The sequence below is a fragment of the Ceratotherium simum genome, chromosome 15 (genome assembly GCF_057802395.1).
Source record: "Ceratotherium simum simum isolate JZ-2026a chromosome 15, ASM5780239v1, whole genome shotgun sequence".
Lineage (NCBI taxonomy): Eukaryota > Metazoa > Chordata > Mammalia > Perissodactyla > Rhinocerotidae > Ceratotherium > Ceratotherium simum.
The window spans coordinates 23,047,615-23,057,838 of record NC_141914.1 but is presented as its reverse complement, the minus strand read 5'-3'; the positions used below and the strand labels follow the sequence as shown (position 1 = coordinate 23,057,838).

Below are 10,224 nucleotides of genomic sequence, written 5' to 3'. Positions count from 1 at the left end.
ACACTGATAGAATCAGCTAGCTGTAAATACAGATCGAGACATAGCTTGGTGAGAGTGTGTGGTGAAATAGCTACGAGTACAAGGTCTGGAATCAGACTGCCTCATTTAGACTCATTACTCTGCCACTTACTAGCTTTGTAACCTTGGGCAAGATCTTTCTTTGTACCTCAGCTTCCACATCTGTAAAATGGGATTGATAATAACAGTCCATATTTTATACAGTTATTGTGGAATATGCATATAAAGCACTTAGAACATTGCTTGGTACATGATATATAATAAGTGGTGAAGAAAAAAAGATGCATGCAGTAGACAGACAAACATATAAATAAAGTTAACCTAAGTGTTCACGCAATGGAGGTAGACATTCAACTGAATGAGTGATTCCCAAGAGAAAATAAGGAAACTCTAATTCTACTGCACTTAGGTTAACCTTTGTTCTTAGAGAAGTCTCCCACACATCCCACCAATTATGTTTGGTTTAGACCACCAGGATTTCCTAAAATATGTTCCACAGAACATCTACCCTAAGATATGTGTAGGTAAAAAAGGGCTTTGTGGTTGAATAATGCTGGGAAATGTTGTAAGAAATATTCCCTTGGAAATTCAAATGTACAGTAGCACCCTACAGGTTTGATAAGTCCTCGAAAAAATGCTTCATTTAGTTTAGTCCAGTATTTCTTGAATTTATTTGATCACAGAGCCTTTTTTCCATATAATATTCATTAACATTCCATGGAACAGTACCATGGAATAAACATGGAGAAGTGCTGGGTTTGATGAATATTAAAATAACCTTTATACCACAGCAAGAGCTGAGGGGCATAGGAGGGAGGTGTGGGAAGGACAGGGCTCATACTTTTTCAGACTGGAATTGAAAATTTGCCTAGAACAATTCACAAGGCCAGGAACCACACAAATCCCTCAGAGTCACAAACACTCAAACACGTACAACGTTCCTGAGACCATGTGCGGTTCTCTGGATGGGATTAGGGGACCACCTCTCACTCACATCATATCCTGCTGCTGCTGCTGTGCTGGGATCCCCCTGTGGAAGATCTAAAGGCTTCTAAACATACTGTACCATCTGCCTTTGGCCATGCACTTCCTGAATTTACTTTCTACTTTCTGGAAAGGAAGAGACTAGAGAAAAACATTTAAAGTGGAGAGGCCCAATTGGGGAAGCAGAGGCCAGACCCAGGGGTGGACCTGGGGAGGGGAGATGGGAAGAAGGGACTGGGTTGAGACCTCCAATCAGATTCAGGACAAGGATGCCCCTCTGAGTGGAAGCGAGATGAGGGACACCAGTAGCACCAGCCAAGAGGACCCTTCACAGCAGAGCAGGGCAGGAGATACACTTAGGAGAAATAATATTGACTTCTAAGGTCAGTGACCAGAATGAGAGCTCCCTGAGGGGCAGAAACCATGATTAATGCATCTTTATAATTCTTTTCTTGAGAAAAAAGATGGCGGCTGGGAGAGAGGAGAATTGTGTTTGTTACAGAAGGGGGAGCACAATGAGAAATCCCTGGTAAGGGAGAACTGTATAAAATGGCTTTCTGTCTACTTACGCTGACCAGTGTTTGGGAGACTTTCCAAATTAATGTCGTTGGTAGGTTGGTACCTGAAGGCAAGTGTGCCTTCTTCCTCTGTTTTGTTTTACCCTTCCCTGTGGGCTCCAGCCAAGGAAGGAGGAGAGACGGGATTACATCCTAGGTGGCCTGGTGCAAAGAGACCTAAAATCTTTGACCTTGGGAGGGCTGAGGTCTGTGAGGGGCTGCTGAGCTGCACGCAGGATGGGAAATAATAAAAAGGATTGTATCAACATTAACAATGCCTAACGACTGGTGGTTGGGAGCAGGACTTTTTCTTATTTCCATTAATTTATATTTTTCTAACTTTTCTATAATAAGCATGTTGCTTTTACAATTGTGGAAAATTAAACCTATTTCTGCAGTTCATTTCCTACATCTTTAGTTTCTAGAAAATCTGAACAGACATTACTTGTAAACTTCCTATTGGTGTGTTTTTAGTGGAAAAAAAAGTTTTCCAAGTACGTATGAGTGAATGGAAATTTAACTCAGGAACTACTCCTAGAAAGTTCTATCCACATAATTCTACAATTTGCTAGGGGTAAGATTTCCCGAGAACTTCTGGGGGCAAAAAAAATGGTAACATTCCCGATAGCTGGGAGGGGTGAGTGGCAGGAGACGGTGTTTGGGTGAGGAGGAGAATTCCCCGGCAGTCCGCAGAGCGGGCGGCGGCAGGTACGAAGGTGGCCGCGGTCTGGGACCGGGGGCGGGGCAGGAAACCCGGACGCGCGGTGCGGGAGGCGGGGCCGGGGGGAGCGCCGCAGGTGGGGATGCGCCGGGCGGTACCAGCCCGCGGCCCAGGATCCGCCCTCCCGCCCCGCTGCGCAGAGTGAGGGGAAACGGAGGGATTCCTTGGAGAAGTGGTGCGTCCCGGGGCCGCAGCTGATGAATGAAGACACAGTGCCCCTGGAGCTGAAAGGGGCCAGAGAGGGGCCGGCATGGGCCCCGAGCTGCCTGCACCTTGGCTGCTGCTCTTCATTTGGCTCCCAGCAGGTGAGCCGTGGGAAAATGCGTCCCACCCTGGGCCCAAGGAGACAGGAAGCCATTGTTGCCTGGCCTTGCAGAGCCGGCCACAGGCGGGGCAGCGGAGGCCTGGGCCGCGCTCCGGTGCCTCTTGGCAGGGCGGGGACTGGATCGAGTTTCTGCCTGTGGGAACCTGTTGTTTTCCTCTTTTATTAACCCAGGCCCTTTCAAGACAGGTGCAACTAAGAAAGAAACTAGGAGCCCCTGGGCTTCCCCTCCTGCAGTCATTAAGCACCTCTTGGTCACTTGACTCTAAACCTGAATTGATAGAGGCGGAAACAGCACTCTTAAAATTCCTAATTACTCTTTCTTTTCATCTGATACTTGCTTTTAGATATGAGGACAACCATATTGGACCAGAAATGCATTTATTTCTCTCCTAGGAGGTTATAATGTATCCTCAGTATGTAATGGAACGTGGGTATGATTCAGAATCTATTTTACGGGACCAAAACCTGTGGCTCTTTGCTAACCATGTTCACTGTCACTTTTTTACTTTCTTTGTATCCACGAACTTCCCTAACTTGCCCTCTTGCTGGTATCTCCCCATCAGGTGCCCAACCACCAACCCTCTCCTTCGTTCTCTTAATCTCCCACCAATCCCGTCTGCTTTGGAAGTGTAGTTTTGTGTGCCTCCATGTTTCTCCTGGAAATATGACAGGAGAGCGTATCTGCATGAGAGAAACCAGAGAGGAAAGGATAGCTGAGTGAGGAACCTGCAGGCTCTTTCAGCCCTTTTCAGTTAGGCTGTAGCTGTGACCTTGCAAACAAGAATGTGTGAGTTGCCTTGAAGTTCTGCCCTGTTTTATTTCATTTTACCTTTTTTTCCCCCTCTTTTAGGCATAGCTGCCCTCTTTCCTCTAAGTTGTCAGTGGAGGTCAGCTCTCTTGGCTCACAGACCAATTTGAGTCTTGTATTTTTCTGAGGGAAAAGATGTAATATGAAGGTACAGGCAGAATTTCATTTTTACAAGCTTGATAGGATGAAAATCTCTCAGATGTAACCAAATCAGACAAGATTCTACAATAAAGCTTCATGCTGAGAATAAAAAGGAGATTTGCAAAAGGGTAGGAAAACTGGAAAATTGACATTCCTAAGGTCCTCTGGCTTACAACATTTCTTATAAATTGTGAAGCTGACAAGACTAGATGTACACAAGGAAATGGACTAAACCTCACCTAAATTAAGTGCCTGGAATTCCACCAGAGCAATCACCAGCTTAGACGTGAAAGCAAATTCATAAAAATCCCACAGCTTCCCACAGTCTTCTCTCCTAGGCCTCACATGTTCAGCTCCAACTCCACGGCCGCTAGGGATTTCTGAAGCTGCTTGAGCTGCCTTTTCTGGAAAGTAGAGGTCTACTCCCACCTCTACCCCTGGTCATCCCATCCCCAGAATTAGAACTTTGTAACCAGCAGTCGTCGTCCGGGTCAATAGAATAAGAAAAGAAGCCTTATAGATAAAAATCCCATTAGGGTATAACCCCCAATCCTTAAATCACCAGCATAATGTTATAAAGCTATTCGATTTTTATGAAGAATATTGAACACTGAACATTTGTCAGATACAGTGATTATAACCAAGGCTGTATTCTTATAGTAAGCAAATTGCTAAATGGACAGGGACCTCGGAAAGCGGAGCTCCAGGTGTTCATGAACTGGCCATGTAGTGTTAGTAGCCAGGAAGCTGCATGGTAAAATAATACTGACTGCTGTGTTTGCCTGCCATTCTTTCCACGGAAGCCCACCTGATGACCCGCTTTAGAACCAGAGAATGCTGAACGCGAAAAGTCCTAAGTGAACATCTAAACTCACTTCTATTTCATAAGTGAGAAATTGAGATTTCAACTGTTTTGACTCCAACACTTGAGGGGAAATATCTATTTTAGCAGATATTTTCCCTGAATATGTGTAGGGAGTGTAAATAAAGCTGCCTTCAACTATGTCACGTGCATTTGGATTTTGCATCCATGATGTTTGCGTGACTCTGGTCAAGTTACTGAACTGCTGAAAGCCCCCAGTAAAGGGGGATGATTGTAGTGCATATCTCATAAGGTTTTTGTGAGGATTCAATGATATGAAGGTTTTAAAGCACTTAATACAGTGCCTGGAACGATGTGAGGGCTTAATATATGTTAGCCATGGTGATAATGGTAGTCATGATCTAGACCCTAGTAGGATTTTTTAAAGCTAACTTTAAAGAAATAGTTTAAGCTTCCTCTACTTCTCCTTCCCCTACAGCTAAGAAACTGACGTTACTAGTCAGATGACATTCAGATTCTAATTCAGAATCTGCCTCTTACTAGCTGTGATTTTGGAGGACTACTTAATTTCCCCTTATCTAGACAACCGACGAAATTCCTGACAAGTCCCTCCCCGTCACACCTCACAAAGCCAACCCTTGTTGGATAGGTTTAGATTGAGCACAGTGTGTACTGCCTGGTCATCACTCAGGAAATACTGGGGCCCTTCCCATTGCCCACACCTCTTTATTTATTCTTAAGCCAAACTTCCTAAAATGTCTCTAAGATCAAACTGAAAATCAAGCTTCCTCTCTCCCTCCCAGTATCTACCAAAGCAGTGCTTTTCAAACTTCTTTTCACAGCCCCCAGTACGAAATACAGTTTACATTGTGACATGTGCACACATATATAAGATTTATAAAATAGAAAAGGTGCACAAAAAAAGTTACTGTGTTGGATAAAAGAATAGCAAATGACATCAAATATTATTTTAATAACATTTAAATTCATAGAAAATAATCCTCAAGTTAATAGTATTAAATACAAAAATCCAGTAAGTAAGTTGATTTTTTCTCAAGATCCGCTGCAAACTGTGATATGCACTTTGGAAAACCCTGTGCTAGAGTGTGTTCATTTTGGTCCATCGCCTCGTTCTCTTGTGTTTCTAGAGAAGAGTCAACTCAGTCCTCTGATTAGCATCCACGTTTCTGCAATTGCAAAGTGTGGGCCTGGAGTGAAATTATGTCAGATTTGGATAAACTTGCTAGTCCGTGTGGCTTGGGGCCTCTGATGAAGCCTTGGAGGTCAGGGAGTCCTGGGAAGTTACTACAGTCCCTATGCTTTGAGCTGTGGAGACATCACTTGTCAGATTTTTTTTTTTGTAACTCTCCAAAGTTTTTTCTTTAAAAAGAGTTAAGTTTTTATCGCTCAAGTGATACTTGCTCCTTAAAACAAAAGATTGAGATAAGGCTGAAGTAAGTACCTGTAGCCCTTTGTATTATTGGCTAAGAGCTCTGGTTACCTTTGTCCAACCTCAAAGTTTATTCCTAGAATGAAAGTTAGTTTCCCCCTCAAATTCTAAAAGGGTGTGTCATCTGTGCTTTTGTGAAAAGTTTTTAAGATCATAGTTAACTTACACATCCACACAGCTCTCAACCTGTCTTATCGTTCTTTGGGAAATCAGACAGCTGACTCCTCAGGGACAAGATTCTTAGCATCTGGACCAGTAACTTTCCCTCAGTCGTAAGGGTGAAGGTTGGGGTCATACTGAAGACTTACTGACGTCTTGATCCCTGAGATAGTAGATAGTAAAGTGGAGCTTCTCGGAGTGAGGGGGGTGTGGGTGGTGGATGAGAGACTGCCCACTTGGCTCCTCCATTACCCCCATGGGCCACCTGAAGTACCTCCCCAGAATTCCAGTGCTCTGTTGAACACAAATAGAAATCACCCCCAGCCCCTGTCTTTCCCTCTCAGCCAGTTTTGGGAATAAGGAAATCTGTGTCCAGGGAAGTCATGCATCTCAGGTTGACACAATGGAGTTGGTTTGAGAGTTGGGACCAGATCCCTGGCATCCTCACTCTTGGTCCATTCCTCTTTCACCTGTTTCCTGCCATGGAGCAGGTTTGTTTTGTCTAATGGAATCCTGCTATGCAGAAATAGAAATAGACTGTATCCTGGATGTATAACTAAATGCTAATTATTGAACATCTTGCCCCAAAACAGTGCAGCGGATGAGATGCTGGGTAATTCATGTACGTTCTGCTTGGGTTTCTTTCAGCCTAATACTTTATTTCATTATTTGAAGTCCTTGGGGGAGAAGTAAAATTGTGTATTTTAAGAATTGGGAAGACTCTGATCATGTCTTGTCTTTCTCTGGTCCTTATTTCTGGATCTTCCAATCTGCAAATCTTGGGGTAAGATAGGGTCAGAGGAAAGCATTTTGACACTTTCCTCATTTCCCAAATCCAGTTAATCACCCAGTTCTGTTGCTTAATCCCAGGATCTGCCCTTTCTTTTCTATTCCAGGTGACAAACCTTGCCCTAGCCTACTTTAAGCATCTTAACCATCTCCTTCCCTCTAGGCCTGCTACCTCTCTGTCTAGTTCTAACCATCCTCTACCCAGATGCTAGGTTAACCTACCTGGGTTAATCTTTCCCACTTTCACTTTAATCCTCCATCCAAGAACCTCCACTAGATCCCCATAGTTTCTAAGAGTGAATTAAAGCTCTTTGTTTGGAATTCAAGGCTCACTCATTCTGGCCTCATTAACTTGGGCAGCCTTGTCCCCATTGATATGGGCATGCTCCTGTACGCTCTCTCCTCCCAGCACGTACCCTTCTTCCTTGTTTTTTTTCTGGCCGTACTACAAATGGTTAACTTTAACCATTTATTTTCTGTACTTTTAGAGCACTTAAAATTTCTTCCAAGAAGTTTAGCCTTGTCTTGTATAAATTTGTTCTTTTATTCAGCAAATGTTTAATGTACACTATGTACAAGGTGTGCTGACAAACAAGAGTGGACATGGCCCTGGCCCCTACGGTGCTTATGGTCTAAAGGGAATACAAGCAAATACAGAAATAATACTATGACAGAGATCATGAGAAAGAGATTACAAGACACCACAAGAGCATATCATAGATGGATTTGGCTCGTTTGGGAGGCCCTCCCTGAAGAAGTGTTGCTTGAGTTGAGAGCTGAGGACTGATCATTCCAAACTAAAGGAATAGCCTGTGCAAGACCACTGGATAGGAGCTCAGAAAGTGTGCTGGGTGGGAAGAAGGTCAGCATGACTGAGTGGAGGAAGTCACAGGGCATGTGGTGGAAATGAGGCCAGAGGGGTGGGTAGGACCAGATGTGCATGGCTTCATGGGCCATGGTAGGAGGCTTTGCATTTATCCTAGGAACAACGGACAGCTTTCGGAGATTTGTAAGGAGAAGGAGTTGGGACACTCACAGCAGTGTGGAATCCACATGGAGGAAAACCAGAGTGTGTGCAGGTACCAGTTAAGCTGGGGCAGTATCCAGGCTGGAAATGATGGTAGCCTGAACTAGGGTGGTAGTGAAGATGGAGAGAGAGAGAGAGAGATTCCAGAAATACTAGGAGATAAATAAACTCAATTTGATAATAGATTGTATATGAAGAATGAGGGAGAAAGAGAGGTCAGGGACCATTCCTAGTTTTCGTTCTTGCTCATTCCCTGTGATGGGAAACATGGGAGAGGCCCAGGTTTGTATGGAAGGATGATGATGTAGATTTGCGGCTTGATTTAGAATTTGAAACAACCAAGAAGAGCTATCAGGAGCATTGGATACGTCCGTCTGTCTTGTCCCTTATTATACAGTAGTAGGATTTGAATTTTAAAACTCGAGCAGTTTCTGAGCAGCCCTATAAAGCATATCCATGACAGGAATTACCTTGTCTATGTGTTTACTCATTTATTGTCGACTCTCCCACCAAGACTGTTTAAGTTCCAAGACTGCAGAGACCTTGTCTCTCCTGTTTGCTACTGTACCCCCATCCTCTGGAACAGTGCCTGGCTCATAGCAGGTACTCAATAAATGAGTGAATGAATGACCTCTGAAGGCCCAGGTCACATAGAAATTTGTCATTTTGGTGAGACGCAAATTTGCATGTGCTCTGAGATTAGCGTGTGGGGACACGGATGAGTCACTGGCCTGAGTGACTGACTGTGGGAAACCCCAAGCATCAGCTTCTCAAGCAGGTCTTGTTGTCCTCTACCCCTAATAGCCAAGGAATATCAAGTTCAAACCACCTGAGTGGCTATTTTTTCACCTAGTAGTTTATTCAAAAATTTTTAAGATTGATGTTTTCCCCTGTCGGAGAGATTGTGCTGAAACATGGAACTATCACACGCCATTCATGGGAATATAAATTTCTTTCCTGAAATATCTATTAAAATATAAAAGCCTTATTCCCTTTGACCTAGCAATCTCACTTTGAGAAATATATCCTACTGGAATAAAAGCATGCGTGTGAAGAGATACTTTATATAAAGATATTCATTTAACAATTCATTTCGGCATTGTAATAGTGAAAAATCAGAAACAACCAAAATGCCCATCATTAGGAAATGGGTAAATAAATTATATTTCATTCATGTAGTGAATTTTCATGCAGCCACTAAAAGAGAGAGATCTATATATAATGATATATCATTAGTTTGAAGAAAAAACAAAGTTGTAAGTCAATTTACGTAATATAATTTTAAAAAAAAACAGCATAGGAAAAGATGTGGAGGGATATACACTGAATTATCAAGAGTGGTCCCCTTGGAGAGTGGAATTCATGGCAAGCAAGGAGGAACTTTTTACTTTATACCCTTATCTCGTGTTTGAAGTTTCTTATTATTTATTTTATATTTATAAAGAAAAAAGGAAAAACGTTTCTATATCAAATGGCTAAAATAAATTTGTGAATGTCTCTTAAATTTGTGAATATCCCTTAAAGGGTTAAACCTCTACTATTAGAAAACTTATCCAGAAAACGCGTGGTACGCTGGAAACATAGGTTTTGGAGTTTTAGAGGTCTCTAAGTTTAAAGCTAGGTTTGCTACTTACTAAACTGTGTGACCTTAAACCAGTTACTTAATCTCCCTGAGGATTTTCCTCACGTAGAAAATTGAGATAAAAATAAGTCTTATCTCACGGTATTTTTGCAAAGGTTAAATGAGACACTGTATAATAAAGCACCGAATACCATGTCTAACAACATGTAAGTGCTCAGTATGTATCAGTTTCCTCCCCAGGGTCACCACATGCTTAGTGCCACCCCCAGCCTAGCACTATTGAGTAGCACATGCCAGACCTTTGTTAACATGTAATATGTAGACATATTTCCTCCCCCAGCCCTATCCTGCTTCTCTTTGTCTCCTGTCCTCTTTTCCTAACCCTGTTGATCCCTTACTTCTTGTCTATACTCACTGCCAATCCCTCTCTCCCTTGAGTCCTCTCATATTTGCACTGTTATCTAAGGAAATGTAATCAGTACCGATGGCAAACATGCTTGGGGAGATAGCTCACTCAGACATAAACTCTGATAGGATTAAACCTGTGTACTTTTTGTTAACCTGCTTAGTCGGGCAGAGGTGCCTGGGTACCTGAAAAACACTCCGGAATCGAGACCTTCTGTCAGAGCCAGCAATAGGCCACTGCTCCTTGCCAGGAAAGACCGTGCCCTCCCCCCGTGCCTGCCACTCCCTTCCAAGCAGGACCCTTCATGTTGAAAGGAAGGGAAATGCCATCCAGTCCCCTGAAAACAGTCCTTAGTTAAAAAAAAAAAGTTTTGTACCTATATCTCTATGCTGTATGAATAACATGTTCTAGAAACTATAAACATCTTGATCAAT

The 10,224-nt window shown here is 43.0% G+C and overlaps 1 protein-coding gene across 4 annotated transcripts in view; it reads left to right on the top strand.

The window, feature by feature from the left end:
- The first annotated feature begins 2,410 nt into the window (after nucleotides 1-2,410).
- Nucleotides 2,411-10,224, top strand: part of ILDR1 (immunoglobulin like domain containing receptor 1) — a 31,614-nt gene continuing 23,800 nt past the window's right edge. For 2 of the 4 annotated variants that reach the window (XM_087439683.1, XM_087439682.1), the window contains exon 1: nucleotides 2,411-2,585. In XM_087439683.1, coding sequence (XP_087295809.1) covers nucleotides 2,531-2,585 — 55 coding nt within the window. In that variant the 5' untranslated portion in view covers nucleotides 2,411-2,530. The remainder of the gene's footprint in view (nucleotides 2,586-10,224) is intronic. The other 2 variants (XM_087439685.1, XM_004436510.3) reach the window with 1 other exon arrangement.